The sequence below is a fragment of the Gossypium raimondii genome, chromosome 13, assembly GCF_025698545.1.
Source record: "Gossypium raimondii isolate GPD5lz chromosome 13, ASM2569854v1, whole genome shotgun sequence".
Lineage (NCBI taxonomy): Eukaryota > Viridiplantae > Streptophyta > Magnoliopsida > Malvales > Malvaceae > Gossypium > Gossypium raimondii.
The window spans coordinates 45,060,188-45,082,183 of NC_068577.1; the positions used below are offsets into that span (position 1 = coordinate 45,060,188).

A 21,996-nucleotide genomic window follows, 5' to 3' on the forward strand; every position below is an offset into this window, starting at 1 on the left:
TTGTTTTTTTCCCAAATATTTCTGACGATTGCTGTTGTTTCTCCCTTGCCGATTCTTTTTTTACCCTCATTGTGTCGATTCTGTTATTACTGCTTCTTGTCGATCAGTGTTCCTGTGTTCCCTCTCTCTGGACTTCCTAGGAATATTACTCTTCTGAAAAAACCAACTGCTTTTCCCGTCTCTACTGTTCTAATTATCATTCTCTATTTGCCGATAAGTTTTACACTTCGTAATGGGTACTCTTCTCGCGTTACTGGTAAGTGAATATAGTAAATTGTTATTTTGTTGCTGATTGATTGAGTGCTTACCCATTTTCGGTTTGTGTCTAGGAACCATTCGAAGAGTTGAAGGTTTGTAATCAACAGTTGGGTAGGGGATACTCCCCTCTGTACTCGATCGAAGGTATTGTGGTGTGAGTTCAACGATTGGGATCTTGAGTGTATTCGATTAAGTATATGTTTAATTGATTAATTGGGAATTGTTGGTCAAGTGTAGGTTTCAAAGGTGGGGGCGGTTTTCTCAACAACTAAGAACTAGGTGTGTAAACATTGCCCAAATCGTAAACCGATAAAACCTGGAAAATATGACAATTAACGCTACACGAGCGTGCGCTCGCTCGTGTGGTAATCTAAACGCATAAAACGTGGGCGTTAGACTGTTGAGGCCACCATGAGCGAATCGTGGTCTTTAACCGTTTTGGGCCATGTTGGGTCAAAATGGGTCGTGTGAGCCTAATGGGCTTGTGGGCCTTACATGGGTAAACCACACGAACGTGAGGAGATTATTGGGCCAAACTGTTTAATTTTCATGACCAAGACCAATTTTGGGCTATGTGGGCCACATGAGTGTGTGGGCCCATATGGGCCCGCATTATGGACCTTGGGCCTAATTTTACTATTTGACTGTTAAGGCTGCACTGGTCGCCCGAGACGACTGTGGACCTACTGATGGGTCGCTAAATAGACCTAGACTCTCAAACTGATATAAAATGACTGTTATGCCCCCACATGGTAAAATGACTGTTATTCCTCTATGTTATAAAATGACTATATGCTCTCTATGTCATGTATGACTGTATATAAACATTCCACGATATATATATGTTGCATACATGTATGATATATTGCATGGGAATGGGATTATTATCGGAGGAAGTGTACTGTACTGGCAGCTCTGCTACATATACTGTTTAGTGCCTCAACCGGTGCTAATTTTGGAGTATAGGGATGGGTGGGTGATATTTTCCCCACATGGAGTGTTAGGTTGGACGGAGTGGAGTGCAGAGGCTGGTTGGGTAGGATTTTTGATTGCATGTATGAACTGTTACTGATACTGTAATGGGCTAAGGCCCAACTGAACTGAACTGTTATTGAATTAGGCTTAGGCCCAGACTGTACTTGCCTAGGGCTTGTTTTGCCATTTTGCTTATATAGGGTTACACACTGAGTTTTCGTAAACTCACCCCTCTGTTTATTTTACAGGTAATCCCCAGTCCTAAAGACCGGTGCTGCGAGAGACTCGGAGGTGGCCACACAATCGCACCTGCTTCTATACTGGATTTTTACTGATAATAATTTAATTTGGGTATTTGATAGTAATAAGGTCTCTTTAAATTATTAACTTTTAATTTGGGATTTTAATTATTTAAAATCTTACTGATAGTAGTAGGACGCGGATTTTCAAAAGATGTATGCTTTTCAAGACACCACATTTTCGTAAAATAATGTAAAAGCTTCCACATCAAAAAATGTTTTAAATATAGTAACAAACTAATATGATAAACAAACTGCTAAAGACAACTTGAGTTTTCAATAGACGAGAATTAATATAGAAGAGGTTTTTTTTTCATTGAAACTATGTTTTCGAAAAACACTTCAATGTGATATCGCCAGATTCGGCCACAACGTCTAGGTCGGGTTTGGGGTGTTACATTTTTACTTGAGAAGTACTGTTGAAAAGTTCGGTTTAAGATTTGATTGTTCAGCATTGTTGTCAAAAAGTACTTTTGAGAAATAAAATGTCCATCTTAGACATGGTATTATCAAGTAACAAATATGCATTTAAATAATATTCAAATTAGTTAATATTATTATATTTTAGTAAGAATATAAAAAATAATTTATTATAACTTGTTGTTAATATTTTAATATATGAAATATAAATTTTAAATATTTTTAAGAAATAAATATTAATTATTTATAAAATTTAATTAGAATATAGAAACTATATTTTAAATATTTAAATATAACCATTAAATATTTATAATTAGATATTAACATATTTGCATTATTTTAAAAAATACTTTTTTATTTTTAATTAATGATTTTAACAAATTTGTAATTAAGCACCGAGAAAAAAGAGAGAAGGGAAAGTACTTTGTTGTTGGAGGGGTGAAAAAGTAATTAAGCACCAAAAGTGCTTTTGGGAGAGGAAAAGTTAAAAATTTTAGCTTCTCCTTTCGAAAAGTGTTTTTCACAAGTGTATTTGAAAAGAAAAAAATTTCATTCAAAAACAGCTTGTTTAGCACAACTTTTATTTCAAAAGTACTTTTTAAGCCAAAAGTGATTTTTTTAAGCAGTACTAAACAAGTCCTTAGAAACTTTAGGTACACATTGAAAGTTTTACAACAATATAGTGGGCAGGTATGCCATTATCCCTTAATGTTACGTTGTTTGAACTCTTAAGCTTATATATATAAAGTGAAGAAATGTAAGTATGTTTTTGGGGCCAAAAGAAAAGTTAAAAGAAATAAATAAAAACAATTGGATTGATGAGTAGATTTTGATTCGGACTAAAAAATGTGTTGTGCCTTAGTTGGAGGAATCAATTCTTCTTTAATTTACAAATCTATAATACTTAATCGTTTGGTTACCTAAAGTATTAACATAAGTAAAAGTTTTAATTGTAAGTATTGAAGTAGTTCACCAGTAGGAAAAATATAAAATTGGTATCTAAATTTGTCCATTTATCCTAAATTGGTATTTTATGTTTTCATTTTTCAGGTTGGTATCTAAATTTTTTTTGTCAACTAAATTAATATTTTTTATAACACCGTTAAGTTCAGGACATGTGACAGAATAATATTGTGACATGTTGTATTAATGACATCATGATGTTATAATTTAAAAAATATATTAAATATTTTTTTTACAAACTGTTCATGGTCGTCATCCCGAGCGATGGTGCAAAGATGCTGTCGGTAACATCGTCTGCAAGCGTTTCAGTAACTGCCTAGGTTGCCTCTGTTTCGAGTACGACCACATTGTTCCTTTCCACAAAGGCCTATTTCTCATCAACCCATTCACTTTTTCACCAATTCTCTTCTCCTTGCTTTGTTTTTTCATTTTTCTTTCTTTCTTGAGATTTTAATTTTAGCTGATTTTGAAATGGGTTTAGCTTAATAAACAATTGAATCAAAAGAGGAGCCAAAAGAGTAATGATTCATATAGTGATAGGGTCTTGTACAGTGAAAGGCTCGAGACAAATACAATAACCATCTTCGACACCATTGACAAGTACTCCTTCGATAGAAGATGTCAACGACGAACATGAAGTTGTTGTTAATGCAATCGACTTTTCGAACAAACAACAAGCAGCAACAACAACAGCAAATGGTGAAGGAGAGGAATTGAAATCAACCATTGAAAACACACATGTTTAGTAGAGCAAAAAAGAAAAAGGGAAATTGAGAGAATAAAGGAAAACTGAGAAAAAGAAGGGAAAAATGGAAAGAAAATAGAATAGTTTTTAAAATATATTATTTAGATTACGACATTATCATAATGTCATTAATGTCATGTGTCACAATATTATTCTGTCATCTATCTTGAACTTAGCGACGTTATAAAAAAATACTGATTTAGTTGACGGAAAAAGTTTGGATATCAACCTATGACAATAAAAATATAAAATACCAATCTAGGAAAAGTGGACAAGTTTAGGTACCAATTTTATATTTTTCCTTAACATAAAGAATAAGTAGTAAAATTTAAATTTAAAATTAAAAAATAGTAAAATTTTGATAAAAAATAAAATTTCTTTAAAATAAGTATCAATTTTTTTATGCGAGTGATTAAAATTATCAAACCAAAATTAGTTTATTGCTAACGTGTTGAAAAAATAATTGTCTTATTATGAAATGTAATATTTTTTTGAATAATTACCATTCTATCAGTGATTAATCTCATTTTTTGAATATTTTTTCTTCTTGGCCTCTTTCTTCTTCTTTTCTAGTGAAGTTAAAAACTGGTGTTCAATGTCATCAATATACCTCACATTTCTATTAACATATACTTGGTCTTTTCTTGACAAAATCGGAGTTTTAGGCACTCTGGAAATTTCACTACTCTTTCTTCTCCCGCTTCCCTCACCGTTTATCCTTTCACTCTCAACCTGTAGCAACCCCTTGAGGCCTCGTTTCTTCATTAAGCCCAGCTTCAACCACCTCATTCGCATTTATAGAATCAAGGCCCATCTCCCTCATCAGTCCAAGTTCTTCACTTGAATCATTCATTCTTTCTTTGGTAAATAAACATAAAAGAAAATGGAGGATTCTTATCCATATATGAACCTAACAATTATGGAAGAATGTTCAATTTAAGAGTTTCTTTCCCTAAATTTGGGTCCGCATTTTTGGTAACAAATGATATCATTAATACAATAGATAGGATCTTGTCATTTAATTTTTCAATATACCAAATAGTATCATCAATCAATAATTGTATTGTATATAACACCAATGACACAATCGTATGGTAGTCATACTTTTTCATTTCAAAAATGCCTTCAACCTTTGGTTTTATCAATGCTAAATTGCTGTTTTGCCTCTTGGTAATTTCAATTCTATACCATTCTGCATTTGTTACTTCAAAACCTACTGGTTTCAGTCTAAGGGCTGTCATAGATGATTCTCCAGAGTCTCCATTATATCTTATTGAAAACTTGACTATAGCCGAAAGGCTAGAAAGATTGATCAAAATTTCCTATGCTAGGGTTAATTATTTGAATCTAGTTTCAAGTGGTGATGCAAAGCTAGTTCCTGATAATATTCGGATACCCATACTCCGAGATGCTCTCTACTATGCGGTAGCGTTTACAATAGGAAGCCAAGGACATCCAGTGAAGTTGTTGATGGACACTGGAGGTGGTTTAATTTGGACCCAATGTCTGCCTTGCACAAATTGTTTCCCACAAAAGCTTCCAATTTATAATCCCACTGCTTCCACCAGTTATGCCACACTTCCTTGCAGCCATCCTCTTTGCAACGGCGACCGGAGACTCTACAATTGTGAACATGGTCGTTATTGTGTGTACAATGCTCAATATGGTGGTGGAGCCTCTACCAGTGGCATTGCGTCCACGGAAGCATTTCATTTCTTTGTCGACCAACGTAGTACGCACCCGTTCAACGTCATCTTTGGCTGCTCGTATGATAGTCGGGATATTGCTTTTATGAACACTGATATTTCAGGGATCTTTGGGTTAAGCTTCTCACCGGATTCAATGGCGTCCCAGTTTTCAGCTTTGATTCAACATCGATTCTCGTACTGTTTAGCCCCTTTTGATGATGTAACCCCTCGTCCTTTGGTTTTAAGGTTTGGAGAAGACATTCCACAACTGCCTCCACAAAGTGTTGGATCAACACAGTTGATAGCTTCTCCCACATCTTATTTTTTCTACTTGGGATTGAAAGACATATCTGTTGCAGGTCATCGTATAGGATTTCCACCATCTATTTTTCAGATTAAGCCAAATGGGTTAGGGGGTTTCTTCATAGACTCTGGAGCTCTGTTCACTCATATTGATGCTGATGCACTGGGAGGGAATGCATATGCTGAAGTACTAAAGGTGTTTGCTGCTTACTATGGGTCAAAATATCTTAAACAAACCGGGGCAAGTCCAGAAGGATTTGAGCTATGTTATGAGCGTCCACCAAATTTTGATGAATTTGCAGCTTTAACGTTCCATTTTGATGAATCTGTTTACACCGTTAATGGGCAATATATGCATGTCATTGCCCCTAATTTTTTCTGCGTAGGAATATTAAAAGGAAGTTCGGTATCTGTTCTTGGAGCATGGCAGCAACAAAATAAACGTATCATTTACGATGGGGGAAGGGGTGTACTTGAATTTGCTGATGAAAATTGTATGAATGATATTGCATGATTGAATCCTGACAAAAAAGTTTATTTATTTTTAATAATTGGGAAAGTTTTCACTAAATTCAAAATTTTCTTACTGCCAATTTCATGATAGTTTCTCTTACATGTATTCTTGAGCCTTTACATATTAATTATAATTAGAGTTTTAAGTTTTGTTAAAGGTCAAATTCTTTTTTTTTTCCTGAAATGGAGGAGCCTAAGATTTAAACATCACAAAGTACCCTTGTAGATGGATGGTGGTTGTAATACAGTGAAATCTTTTATCTCACAGTTATAATAACTAATTTCACCTCCACTATTATTTTTAATTTTACCGGATATAAACGCACCGCCTTTTCAAAAGCATCTTAAAACCATTTAGTAATGTTTATTGGTGATTTTCCAAATTTATAAAAGTAGAAGTCATAGGTAGTGCTCATTTTTACCATGTGATTCACAATCTTATTAGCTTCTCTAAAAATGTGTTTGAACCTCACTTGCCAATCTCCAACGTACCAAAGTGTGTTGAGCTTCAAGACCATTGTTGTTACCCATAATGAAGTCTATGGCAGTAAAACAATCACTATCCAGCTCTACCACGCGGAAACCAGCTTACTAAGCAACAGTGAGACCATCGACCATAACCCTTATTTTTGCACTCAAAATTGAGTTAATGTTGATCTAACCACTGAATCCAATAATCCACTTACCGTCGCTTCTTTGCAACCCCTGATGGATGCCAAGTGTGAATTATTCTTTACCTAATCATCTATATTAATTTTTTTCTACCCATCTAATAAAGGGGTTCACTCAATTCTTTTAATTTTTAAGTAATTGAAAGAAATCTCATGTATCACTATAGACAATGAAAGCTTTTTTTCGTTAAATATAAAAGATCATTTAGAAATTAATTTAATTTTTCAAATTATTATTTAATTAATTATAATTAAATAATTGAGTTCAAGTGAGATTAAATTAATAAGTCAATAAATTTGTTGAATAAGACAATTAAATTAATTTCCTCATGAATTCTAATACAGATAAAGTTGTCATGACTTTAATCAAATTAGATACGGATTGAGAAAATAAATTAATTTAGAAATTAATATAATTAATTAATATTTTGGAAAATAAAAAATAATTATTGGGTTGGATAAATTATAAGTATTGGATAAAAGTCCAAATAACACATATAGTTGTACTGAATACATGAAAGACCCAAATTATGCCTAGTTGATTAATAGAGGCGACAAACCCTAGTATTTACAAGGGAGTGTTGTAGCCCCTCTGTATTCTACTAAGAGTAAAATTTGTATTTTCTATGAATTATTATTATATAATTAAACCTTATTTGAACAGAACTATTGTATTGATTCCATATAAATAAGAACTACGAGTTAACTTAGATACACACGTTATAGAGTACTGATATTCTGTCAAAAAAATAATGGAAATTTATTTTTAAAAATAAATTCTATTTTTTTGGAAAAAATACTCATAGTTTTCTGTTTATAGGGAGAATTAACTTTCCCATTGAAAAAAAAAATATTTTGTGCACTTGGTCCAATTTGTTTGAATCCCCGCTCAAAGAAATTCAGGATTCGAGGATAACGAATAAGATCGACCAGTTGAAAGTTGAGAAATGTCCTAGACCATTTTCGATTTATAGGAAGAATTAACTTTCCAGTTGAAAGTTAAGAAAAAAAATATTTTGTGCACTTGGTTCAAATTGTTTGAATCCCCACTCAAATAAATTTGGAATTCGAGGATAATGAATAAGATCGACTAGTTGAAAGTTGGGAAATGACCTAGACCATTTTCTTACTAAACATCGATATAATTTTAATAAAAAGTTTATGACTATAAATATTACAAAGCTTGGTTTTAAGAAAATTATAAACTTTCGTTGTGCCTAAAAATATTGTTTTTTTAAATCGAATTTTTCAACATAGAATTAGTCAAAAGGCTTCCTTTTGAAAGGCAGCCAAAGAAATTGCCTTATTTGTTGAGGCCTCATAAATCTCAAAAAAAAAAAAAACATTCCAAACCTTGCTATCTTAATCCCAATTCGATTTATTAAGGTTTTTATAGGTAGAAGCAATGGTGCAATTATTATTGCTACTCCATCTCCTCCAACAAAAATCACAACTTGCTTAATCATTAGGACGATTAATTCTCACAATAGTGAGGACCACTGAATGGCTTAATTGGAAAGCAAAGTTTTACCAACCCCGATTACCAGTATCATCAAGCATAGATGCCATAACATTGTTTTCATTAATTTCAGAAGGAAACTAATAATGATTTCAAAAGGGACCTAATTTCGGGATCCAACTATCAATCTAGAATTTGATGCTCTTACCATTGCCAAGGCTCCAACATATGCTATTATGAACTTTATCCCAAACTTCAAATATAAATTTCCAAGTGTAAGTAGAATTAGCATGAGTAATATGAATAGGACACTCCTCTTTAACTTTATGCTTGCTTCGCAAAATTTTAACCCATAAGGCCTCTAATTTACTAATTATTTAAAAATCGAGGTTCATAATGAAAGAAAAAATTTTCCCTTTGTGTTTTTAAAACCCGAGACCCTAATTCTTAGTGGGTTGACAACAAAAAACCTAATGAACCGAAGAGTTTCTTCGAGCAACTTCCGTAGAACCCCAAATGAAATTCCTAGTAAACTTCTCAATCTTGTTACAATCACTAATGAGAATACTAGAAGATTGCATAAAATAGGTTAGAATTGTAACAGCTCGATTTTCGTGATGTTAGAAACAATAGTTTTGGGACCATAATTCTGGTGAGTAAATTATTATTTTAAGGTCTATGGGATTATAGTAAAGTCATATTAAAATTTCGTTAAGAAATTTTGATGTTTGCATGATTAATTAAGTGAAAAGGACTAAATTGTGAAAAAATTAAAAGTTGAGTTCTATTTGCTAAAGGGGTTTGATAGCTATGAAACATTAAAATGGAAAGACTTAAATGGTAATTATACCAATCATAAGGTTATTGGACAAATTTGGACATGATCTTTGGATTTTAAATGTTAATGATAAAGGTTAAATTAGTAATTTGATAAATAAAATTTAAATTAAAATAAAGTAAAGATGGTATCATCTTTCTAATTGGTTTTCCCCACTGAAATATTGAAGAAGAAACACCATTGTTGGTGCTTTGAAGTTTCGACTATCATTGTTCATGCATGTTGGTATTTTTGAGGTTAGGTTTTAATGATTTTTATGTTTTTAAGCTCGTTTAGCTTAATCTAGCTAACTCGATGGTCAATTCGTAAAATTGTTATAGGTTTAGGGTTATGTCATGAACTCTTTTGAATGATTTTTTTATGTTAGTTGATAAATTATGAATCTTGGTTGAAAAATAAACAAGTTTATTGTGAAATTATGGTTGATATGGGTTGTTTCAAAGTCCTTTGCATCTATGGTTAAAATGGATCTAGGTTGAAATGGCTAGATTTTGAGTAATAAGCTTAAAGACTAAATTGTGAAAAGTTAAAATATTAAGGGTAAATTGGTAATTTTGCATCAATATAAAATTTGGATTAAATTGAATACTGGAAGTAGTTAATTGATTGAAACTATCTATTTAGATAAAGACAAACCACGTTCAGACCTAGATCGAGGAAAAGAAAAAGCCTTGGATTAGCTCAACTTTAATCCTACGCCCTTGTCATCGAGGTAAGTTCGTATGAATTGTAACCATTTTTATGTTGGTTAAATTTGAATATTAGATATGTTATTGAGATATAATGAATTGAATTATAAACATATCAATGCTATGACGAATTAACGATTATCGAGTCTTGGTTGAACCTTAAGAATTCTTAGGATACAAATGACATGTCATTAGGGATTTCATGTTTTAGGTGCTGGTCTTGATTGTCCTACCGATGACTGAGGTTCTGCATTCGTTGCGTATTCTCTGCAACTTATGTGAGCAACATTATCTAGCTTATATTCTGACCCATAACTCGTGTGAGCAGGCCTATTTCACAGCTCGTGTGAGCAATGATATAAAGGAAAGGTTACGGTTATATGTACATGCACACTTTGTGTGAGCTTTCCCGTGTATCCAATGTAATTCTAAATGGTTCAACGTGCATGAAAAGGGAATGGAAAGGTAAGTATGCAATTGGATTGAATCATGACTTTTTGAATGGAAATATGACCTACTTGATGTTGTACATATGGTTGATTTTATATTATCATGGAAAACCTACTAACTTGTGAGTTGATGATGTTGGATAGGCATTTTTAAGTTTATGGCATTCGTGTTGAATTGTATTTTTTAACTAAGTTATGTATTATGGAAATGGTAAGTTGTGTTTTGGTTTATACGAACTTACTAAGCATTGTTGCTTACGTAGTTTCTTTCCTTTGTCTTATAGATCATTGGAAGCTCGATTTGGTTGGAAGTTTGTTGGAGACCTAGTACACTATCCAGTGAATAATTCGGTAGTTTTTGAACGATTTGGCCAACGTTTATAATGACATGTATATGATGTTATGTATTTAGTATGTTATGTTCAGAAGAGTATGTTTAGTTGATGGACTTGGAAGTGCTTGTTAAACTATGTCATTTTGGTACCTTTAATTGATTGTGTATGTGAACCATTGGGATATTGAGATGGCATAAAATTAGTCATTTGTGTTGGCATATGATGGTTAAAGGCACTAGGTTTTGTAAATGTGAAATGGTTAAATTGCTTTAGTTTAAGTCTTGATGTTTGTATACAAATTGAGGTGCCTTTGAATGGCATATTGGTTAGGTGAATTAGGTTGTTGAAATGACATATTTATGTAGGTTTGAATGATGCTTAAGTACCTTGAATGTGTGCTTAAATAGGTTGAATGTATCTGCATGAAATGGTATTGTAATGGCTTGATTTTAGGTATAATTTGGGTCCACACGGTCTGAGACACGGGTGTGTGACTTGTCATTTGAGGTTTTCAAAGGGTACAAGCTAATGAGTTACACGCCTTAACACACAGCCTGGCACACGGGCGTGTGACACGACCTTGTGACCCTATTTAGAGAGTTACATGAGTGAGGACATGGGTTGGGACACGGTCGTGTGTCCCTAGTTCGAAGGTTACATGGCCTGAAACACGGGCGTGTCTCTCAACCGTGTGAGGCACATGGCCTAGCCACACGGTCGTGTGACCCCTATTTTGCAAATCCTGCATCTTTTTCCTAAACTTTTTAAATTGTTTCCAATTGGTCCCGATTTGTTTCTAAGATATTTTTAGGGCCTCGAGAGCTAAATTTAGGGACAATATGTATATGGTTGAATGGTTAATAATATATTTAAGTTATTGATCGATATGATGTTGCATAGTTTCTGATTGATTGGTAATACTCTGTAACCCTAATCTGACAACGAATATGAGTTAGAGGTGTTACATTTAATGGTATCAGAACTATGATTTAGTCCATTCTCGAACTGAACATAGCATGTATGGAGTCTAGAAATATGTGTCATTGTATAACCTATAATAGTGTAATAACTCTTGACTCAAATTGAGTTATGTTTTCATATAGATAAAATGTCATCCAACCAAGCCGATTCTGATGAGACTGAATGTAACGTACAAGCCTCCATTCATAGAGTAGCTTCTATTGGTAGTAGGTCTGTACCTGAGGGCCGGAGAGGTTAGGGTAAAGAAGCCTTCTTCCAAATAATGTCCAAATGGTTTATTGAATTTTTGAGAACAAACCCGTTGGCTCAACAATCTCCACCCCAACACATACCCTAACCTACCCTCGTTATTCCTTAGGGTTTGGAACCAATATGTGCTAGCAAGCCTCCAGTTGATGAAATCTATAAATATGGGGCTGAAGAGTTTCGCGGTTCAGCCGAGGACGATTTAGAAATAGCCAAGTTCTGGTTTGAAAGCTTGGTGAGAGTTTTTGATGAACTATCCTGTACATTTGCTGAGTGTTTAAAGTGTGTTGTATCGTTACTGAAAGACTCAGCATATCAATTGTGGAATACATTGATTGCTGTAGTGCTTAGAGACTGTAAAATTGGGAATTCTCCCAGATAGAGTTCAGAGAAAAAGTGTCAGCCAGTGATTTCTCGACAAGAAACGCAAGGAATTTCTGGAATTGAAACAGGGCTGCACGATAGTAGCAGACTATGAGAGAGAATTTGTATGACTTAGCAAGTTTTCTCGAGAATGTGTACCAACAGAAGTTGCTATGTGCACTCAATTTGAAGACAATTTAAACAAAGACATCATATTGTTAGTCTAGATTCTTGAGCTAAAAATATTTATGGTTTTGGTTGACAGAGCACACAAGGCCGAAGAACTTAGCAAAACAAAAAGAAAAGTAGATTTTGAGACTCGTGATACGCGAAAACGACCTATAGGAAAATCATTCTCATATCCATCGAAGAAATTAAAAGAATTCCACAGTTGTTCATCAACTTCTGTAGGTTTCTCAAGGACAGACAAAGGGAAACAACATTCGAGTTCAAGACTTTAGGCTACATTTGTAGCGAGTGTGGGTAGTGTTAGAAACAATAAACTTGAATGTCAGTAATGCAATAGGCGACACTTCAGTGAATGCAGATTGAAAGATGGCCCTTTTGGTGTAGAAAATTACGGCTGAAATGCCGCTTCGTACTCGTCCTCCATTTCAGGTTACTCTTGAGTAGCACCTTCTTCAGGATTCAACCCCTAATTTCGATAAGTTGGAGTCGGCCTGAACATATCTGGAGGGTAGCTTGGAGTGCGTAACCCATTCATACTTGCAAATTCTTGAAGTACCAGACATGTTTCCTGCATCCATCTGATCATTCCATTGAGTTTTGCTTCAATGGTTCCACTAGCTCCCTTTTTAACCTTCGTTGAATCTTTTTGTTTAATTGATGCTGGTACATCCATTTTATTCTTCCTCCTTTGATTCTATTCAATAATTTGCTTCACCTAAAGCTCAACATACTATGTATATAATGTAATCTAATGATACTCATAGTAGGTTTCATTAATTGCTTATTATTGTTCATTGGCACTTTTACCTGATGTCATAGTGCTATTACGAGGTGTGGGATGAAAAGTCCAGCTTTTTGGCTTTGCACGCACTGTTTCATCTCTCGAAAGATCCAATTCCCTACACAAATTTGTTTTCACTGCAGAATAACAATATAACAAAACCGATCGAAACACATTAACGTTAGATACACTCAATGTGGGTGCAATTCTAGTGCCAATGAATTGCATCCACATCTTAGCAACAGGAAACATAATGGCCTGATTAAATTTTATGGGAAGCTTATTATCTGGCCTATAATTCCATCTACCCTTACCTTGTGTCAGATATTTTATAACATCTTTCATGTTAATGTTTTGAAATCTCTCAAAATTCATACTATCAATAAAATATTTTTCATAAAATGAGATGTTATAAAATTCATAAATATTGTTAGTAGAAATTGGAACATCTTCACCTTATACTTCAACGTCAATGGTTACTACATTATAGTCTCTTTTAATTATTTGGTCCTTACGGGACGCACAAAATTCCTGAACCATAGGTATATTTGTATTATTCAGGGGAGTAACGCAACATTACTCCCATTGATCATAACAGGCCAAAGTCCAAATTTCTTTGTAATAGACCATCGAGGGTTCGAACCATTGCTCCTAAATTAAAGGTGTTCCCTACAACTCTAAAAAGTATTTTTCCATATTAACATTATGGAATCTAACAGGATTGGAAACACGTGGAGTTTTCGAAACATGAGTTCTCTTGCTCTTTCTAGGAGGCATATTATAAACAATATTTCTAAAAGTATGAATAGTAATCAATAAAACAGTAGAGAGGTTTGAGAATACTTAAACCTCGACTTTTTTGCATTTCCTCTTTGTTTTGTTGATGATAACTCCTTTTAATATAGCCTTTTAAAATGGGAATGAGGAATTAGGGATTTAGGGTTTGAAGAGAAAGAGGGATTTTAGAGGTTTAAAGGTTTTGAGGGGATTTTGAAAGATTTTAAGTGTTAGAATGAGGTTAGATTAGATTAAAATGGTATTTTTATGTTTAAAAATAGTATTTTTAGGTTTAAAAATTGGGTAAAATCATGGTTATCCCGTTGGCTTGCACAATTGGGGAAAATTTAAAGAATAAACTGTACTATTTTGCTAAACAAAAATTCTGAAAATTTTAATGGTAAGAAGATATTGAATCTAATTTCGGGGAAAATTAACGTTTCTTAATTTAGAGCTCTATAGCTCCAGGTAAAAATAATTTAGTGACTCTGACTCGGAGAGACAGTTTTAAGTATACATGTAAGTGAATAGTTAAACTATAGAAAATATTATTTCTAAGGGTGTTATGTACATTAAGGATGTGGAATGGAGAGGAGGAGGAGGAAAATTGGTAGAACATATGAATTATTTGTGTACAATTGGCCCTATGCTTGATTATAATCGATAAATGATTGAAAAGAAATGTTGTTTATAATTGTGCATTATTATTTATGGTTAAAGTTTCATAGTATGTATATGTGGTATACTTGGTATATGATTTGGTAGGTAGCAATGTCAGAAAAGGTTTATGAATTAAATTATGTTGGTAACTTTGATACGTGAATAAATGTGGTGCTTATCCATGCTTATAATGCTTATACTATATGTTTATTTGGTTAACATATTTGATGTACATGCTTAGGCTTTCGTTAAGTTGTGGCTGGATTATGCCACGTTAAACTTATAAGTTATGCATTGAAATGGTAAGTGCCTAAATGGAAATATTCTTGTGATCATGACAGGGTGGTAAGGTTTAAATTATGTAATCTCTAGTGAAATGGTTTATCATGTGGTTAGTTGTAAAAAGGAATATGTTTAAATGTAATAGCTTGCGACTATGGTTGAATGATATATTTATATCTTGTGTGATGTGCATAGGAAACGGGAGTGGAAAGGAAACGAAATACTAGTTCATGCTTGAAGTGTAAAATGACTCAAAAAGGGGACGTTAAGTTAAACGATAAATATGTATTAGTATTGAACTTAATGAAATTGAACTGTACATGAATTAAATGGAAATAGCAAATGATATGATTTAAATTCAATGAATTATTGTGATATTGAAATGTATATTGGATTGAGAAATTGAATTGAATCGTGAACATGAGAATCGTGAATTAAATGAAATGGAAATGAAGTATTGGATTGCATGAGTATGTATTGGGTCTCAAAAGCCCTATTTGTTACAAATATAGTATTTTGAAGTTATAACGTGAAGATTTATAAAAGCATGCTAAAAATTTAAAGAGATTAAATTTGAATGGAATTTTATAACTCAGTTTAACATGTTTATAAGTGTATGTGTTCTAGTAATGCCTCGTACCCTATTTCGGTGTCGAATACAGGTAAGGGGTATTACATTTAGTGGTATCAGAGCTACGATTTAGTCGGTTCTTGGAACAAACGTAGCATATGTGAGTCTAGCTATACATGCCATTTTATTACTCGTGATGGTGTGATATCTCCGGGCTCTAACGAAATTGTTTTGTTAAGACAGAGATGATTTTCAACCGAGCTATTTTCGATAATGCTGAAAATGATATTGAGATAAATGAAATATGCTCATGTTATGTTGGAATTTGGAAAGGTAAGAATAGAAATTCATGATATGTATGTGTTCATGTATGAAAAGAGAAGATAATAAGTTGAAAAAAGAAACGAAATGAAAGTTTATGTTGTGATAAGCTCATCTAATTATGTTGGTGATCATATGATGCTATGCGCTCAACATATTTGATTAAGTGAATATTGTAATTGAATTTACTTAAATAGATGGAATGTGTGTTTATGTACATTTTCTTGAATAAGTGAAATAAGTGCGTTCATATGATAGAATCTTATGTTTAATTGTTAAATTAGAGGTAATATGATGTTTTGTTTTATGTCCTTATTATTGAATCATGAATATTATAATAGTATAAAATTTGAATTAGAAGATCAAATTGAGTAGAATGCAGGAATGAGTACTTTCGTTCAGTGATATGTGATGAATTGACGAAAAAGACCATAGTTGGACCATGACAACATGTGATATGTGATTTCCGTATAAGACCATATATGGGATATGGCATCGGTGTGATATGTGCTACTATGTAAGACCATAGCTGGGCTATGGCATCAATATGTAAATATGTGTAAGACCATAGTTGGACTATAGAATAGAGAAAACGAAGTACTCAATTCTGTAAGACGTTCTCTAATTGAATAAATGTCGGTAAGTAAAATGGAAGCTAAGTATTGGAATTTAATTAGATATTAATATTGAGCTCGAGTAAGTAAATTCATTGTGTAAAATTGTAGGTGACAGAAAATATTCATAATAAATAGATGTGTTAATTTGCTTGGAATTAACTACATGGTTATGATGGTATTACATTGATGATGAATGCAAAGTCATATATATGTATATATATATGAGAGTACGTTAGAGGCTTTACGACCTCACCATCACCCCCTTATCAGTATTGCTTTATGACGAAAATTATTTTGATGAGACAGATATGTTTTCCAACTGAGTTAATTCTGATAGTACAGAAGTAAACACTTGAATATTTGAGTGAAAATGTATTGATTATGAGTTGAAACTCGTAAAGGTATGGATCCAGGAGTATAACATTTTGTTATTGATAAATGTTATAATTACATGAGCACATGAGTTATGATATTTGGATTATGATGCTATATAGAAATTTTGATTGTGAATTAGTGATTTGAGTTGACATATGAATTATGTGTTAAGAACAAAAGTGATTAAAAGCAAATGTTTATTAAATGCTTTGAGAATGTGAAATTAGTAATGAATTGGCTATTTTTGATAGTATGTGTTATGCGCATTTATGTGTGAGATAAATTTGAGGCTTTACTACACTCACTCCCCATATCAGTAAAATGTTATAATGAAATTTATAAGATTTTGGTTGAATAAGCTTACAAGTGTAGTGTTACAGAAGTTTGTGTACGGAAGATTAATAATGTCGTCAGAAAAGTGAATGAATTAGCAAATAAAGACAATACCACTCAGATTATGCAAAGTTACTGTCACAAAAGAAGTTAAATCCGATTAAATGATTTATTCAGATATGTTATTTAAAGAAAGAATTAACCGGATGTTTTTCTGGATCGATTTCTGTTAGTAAAGAGATAATGTGAAAATTCTGATGACAGAATTAGACAATTGAGTAATGTTTGTATTGTATTAATAGTTGAGTACAGTAGCTATAATGGGGTAATTACTATGATTCCTTTTAGACATTCTGTGTGTACAATTATCCTCAGAAGTATATGTGACTGTTTAGTTTCAAAAAGAATTCTTATCGTATGAGAACATTAGCTAAACATATTAATAGATGAAGGTATTATTGGTCTGTTTGGGTTATGTTCGACATTGCCAATTTTTTTTTGGTAATTATTCCCTTCTGTGAATACGAAAATCGACAGTAAAGTCTGAGTGAGGCTAATATTTTGTTTTTACTGGTTATTGTTCTGTTGAATATACGTGAAGATTATATTTCCTCTGTTACTTTGGATTCTAGTATTTATGAGTGAAATTGATCTTGCTAGACATTTTCTGGGATATCATTAGAATTGATATCATTCTATATGGGTTGTAATTTTTCAATATTTTGTGTAGCTTTAGATGCTGAAATATCGCTATCCTGATTTTCTTATGAATCTATGTAATTATCTGTAAAAGATATGAAAATATAAAATCATGTGTGAATTTGAAATGTACTGTGTGGAATCAAATCATTAATCTACAATTTGGTAAGATTTTCGAGGACGAAAATCCCTAAAGGGGGGAGAGTTGTAACAGCCCGAATTTGGGGCTAGTCGGAATAGTGGTTTTAGGACCACAAATTCGACGAGGAAAAATTTAATTTTATTATATTTTTATGGTCTACAATTTAAGAAAATGATTTCGTGAAAATTTCGTTCGAAAATTTTGACTTTTGGGCACTCAATTTAGTTAAAAGGACTAAATTGTAAAAGTGCAAAACTTGAGTTCTATATGTTAGAGGTGTCCAATTGTTATGAAATTTTAAATTGGAGGTCTTTATATGGTAATTAGACCATTGGCTAAGTTGGTGGACAAAAATGGACATGGTTAGGCATGTTTCCAAAGTTTTTCATTAAAGGCATTTTGGTCATTTAGTTATTAAAATGAATTAAAAACCAATTTTTGTTCATCTTCTCCATAAGGCCAAATTTAGCAAGGGGGAAGCCATGGTTAGGGTTTTCAAGCTTCCAAGCTCCATACTAGTGATTCTAAGCCCCATTTTTTATGTTCTTTAGGTTTTTAGAGTCCCTGTAACTTAATTTAGCTATTTCTAGCAATAATTTAACTTAGGGTTTATATTTGGAAATATACCCATAGGTGAAATGTGTTTATTTTGATGTTTAATGGTAGAATATAAAGCTAGGAATTATGTTAAACAACTTTTGCTACGTGATTTTAAGTGAAAACGAGTAAAACGACATGATCGGTAAAAATACCTAATGCTCATAAGTAGTGTTAGAGTGGGAATTTGATGTTTCCATAGAAGGGAAAAATTTTCATTATGTCATAAAACATAAGAATAAGAGATGAAGTTTAATTTTCGAGCTTTGGGGTAAAAGTGTGTAGTGCTATGTGCAGACTACTACGTTTACCGGAATGATGGGTCGCATGTGTAGTACTATATGCAGGCTACTATGTTAACCGAACATCATTGGTTAATAAGGTGGTTGCTATGTGCTGATTCCATCGAGTATCTATTATTATTCTGAAGTGTTCATCGGGAAATTGACTAAGTGTAATTGAATAATGAATATAGGTGTGGAATTGAATTGAATATCGACTTATAAATGGAAAAGTGAATTCTGAATTGAATTGTGATTGAAAGTGAAAAAGTGAAATTATGAAAAAGTACATTTAGCAACAAAATAATTTAGACAACAACAGTTGTGTGAATTTGAAAAATCACCAAAAATGGTGGAAATTGAATTAGAGGCTGAACAATATATGAAATTGAAGCTGAATGAGTGTATTTTCACATAAAAGAAACAGAGCAAGCAAAAGAATTATATATTTTGAGATATTTGAAGTTTAGTTAGATAGAGTCAGAATGAGTTCGAATCCCTATTTTAAATTTGGAAAATTGTTAAAAATTGTACAAAAATAATTACAGCATAAAATTTATATGTTTAAAATCCTCAGTGAGTCTATTTTTAAGAAAAACAAACGAGAATAATATTCACATTCTATACAATTAGATAATTAATTTTTAATGAGGAGAGGTTAGAACTATCGAGCAATGAAATAGGGGAAACTTTAAAGAATAAACTGTACTATTTTGCTGAACAAAAAATTCTAAAAATTTTATGGTAAGAAGATATGTGAATCTAGTTTCAGGGAAATTGAAAAGTTCTTAATTTGGAGCTCTGTAGCTCCGGGTAAAAATAATTTAGTGACTCTAACTCGCAGAGACAGTTTTAAGTATACATGTAAGTGAAAAGTGAAACTATAAAAAATGTTATTTCTAAGGGTGTTATCTACATTAAGAATGTGGAATGGAGAGGAGAAGGAGGAAAATTGGAAGAACATATGAATGATTTGTGTATAATTGGCCATATGCTTGATTATAATCGATAACCGATTGAAAAGAAATGATGTTTATAATTGTGCATTATTAGTTATGGTTAAAGTTCATGTGAGAAAATAAAGTTTCATAGTATGTATATGCGGTATACTTGGTATATGATTTGGTAGGTAGCAATGTCAGAAAAGGTTTATGAATTAACTCATGTTGGTAAGTTTGATACATGAATAAATGTGGTGCTTATCCATGTTTATAATGCTTATACTATATGTTTATTTGGTTAACATATTTGATGTACATGCTTAGGCTTTGGTCAAGTTGTGGCTGGATTATGCCACGTTAAACTTATAAGTTATGCATTGAAATGGTAAGTGCCTAAATGGAAATATCTTGTGATCATGACAGGGTGGTAAGGTTTAAATTATTTAATCTCTAGTGAAATGGTTTATCATGTGGTTAGTTCTAAAAAGTATTATGTTTAAATGTACTAGCTTGTGACTATGGTTGAATGATATATTTATGTCTTGTGTGATGTGCATAGGAAACGGGAGTGGAAAGGAAACGAAATACTAAGTTCATGCTTGAAGTGTAAAATGACGCAAAAAGGGGACGTTAAGTTAAACGATAAATATGTATTAGTATTGAACTTAATGAAATTGAACTGTACATGAATTAAATGGAAATTGCAAATGATATGATTTGAATTCAATGAATTATTGTGGTATTGAAATGTATATTGGATTGAGAAATTGAATTGAATCGTGAACATGAGAATCGTGAATTAAATGAAATGGAAATGAAGGATTGGATTGCATGAGTATGTATTGGGTCTCAAAAGCCCTATTTGTTACAAATATAGTATTTTGAAGTTATAATATGAAGATTTATAAAAGCATGCTAAAAATTTGAGGAGATTAAATTTGTATGAAATTTTATAACTCGGTTTAACATGTTTATAAGTGTATGTGTTCTAGTAATGCCTCGTACCCTATTCCGGTTCGAATACGGGTAAGGGGTATTACATGTTGGTCCCGTCTTTGACCAACATATAACTTGTTAACAATTTTGTTAGCAAAATATGTAGTTAATACAGTTAGTAATGGTCAATTGGAAGAAAAAAATATGTTTTGCTGCTAGACTCGTCCGTCAACTCAGTTAATATGCACTAATAGGCTCCCCGTCTATATGTATTTGTCCAACTCCTGTTGTGCCATTCTACTCGTCTATGATTATTTTTTTCTCTGAACTTGCCTTTTCGTCTTGCCTGAACGACTGGTAGTTCTTTCCGCAGATCATAGCTATTAATTATTTGAGAAGCCAGATAACTACTCAACCATTTTAGCCTATGCTTAGTGTTCTTACTTTGTAAGAAAGCTAGAGATTGTGATTCATATTTATTGCTTATTATGTCTTTTCTCATCTCATCAATCTAGAATAGCTTTTTATGTGTACTTGAGGTGATGATTGGCACAGATGCTGGTAAAGGGATTGGCACAGATTGTTGCACTAAGTCTCGTAAATTCCAACTTTGTAGACTTTTTAATTCGTTCATCTATAGTCTCTCCATGTGTTTATAGATAACTTCCTTACATGGCTCTTGCAATGCCCGAACATTTTACGGTACCTACAACTCAAGGCCTGTGCTCATCAATTGCCCTGCTTGATTAATCTTTGTTATAAGGTCATGGGTCCTGTCTATATATATTTTTCCAATTCTATTCAGCATTTAAAAAATTCCTAGGTCGTCAAATCTCTGGGTGCTTGGTTTAGGACTAAGGTCACGCAAAGGATAGCCAATTTAGGCTCGTCATCTGGAACTACTAGTATCTCTTCATTTTGCTCTGAGAATTCTTGAATCGAAAAATACTCTTTTGCTAGATCAGCCTTAATTACCATTGTCTCTATGAGTTGCTCTGCGTTATACTTCTAATGTATTTTGGCCTTATTGGCAGAGCCCAAGATTTCTAGGGTAATTAATTCCATGCCAATTTTATTCTTCGATTTGCTAACCATTTCCTCCATCAGCTCTATATATTTTCTTTCTACAGTTATGTTTGAATATTCTTCTATCTACTGAAATGGATAGTCATCTAAGAGTTATCCTTTTTTACAAGTGTCTATGATAACATCCTTCTTGTTGCTCAACACCGGACTTAACACCTTTTGGTACTTTTTTGATGGTATATCAATACGGTCGTCATCTTCTTGGGAAATAAC

At 32.7% G+C, this 21,996-nt stretch overlaps 1 protein-coding gene across 1 annotated transcript; it reads left to right on the plus strand.

The window, feature by feature from the left end:
- The first annotated feature begins 4,779 nt into the window (after nucleotides 1–4,779).
- LOC105781908 (aspartic proteinase nepenthesin-1) lies at nucleotides 4,780–6,188 on the plus strand. The gene has a single exon (XM_012606435.2). It carries the CDS (start codon nucleotides 4,780–4,782, stop codon nucleotides 6,163–6,165), a length of 1,386 nt encoding a protein of 461 aa, XP_012461889.2. The 3' UTR covers nucleotides 6,166–6,188.
- Nucleotides 6,189–21,996: the final 15,808 nt, after the last annotated feature.

What these genes read in the sequence shown, in the direction of transcription:
- LOC105781908 (XM_012606435.2), top strand. Translation starts at nt 4,780, where the DNA reads ATGCCTTCAACCTTTGGTTTTATCAATGCTAAATTGCTGTTTTGCCTC.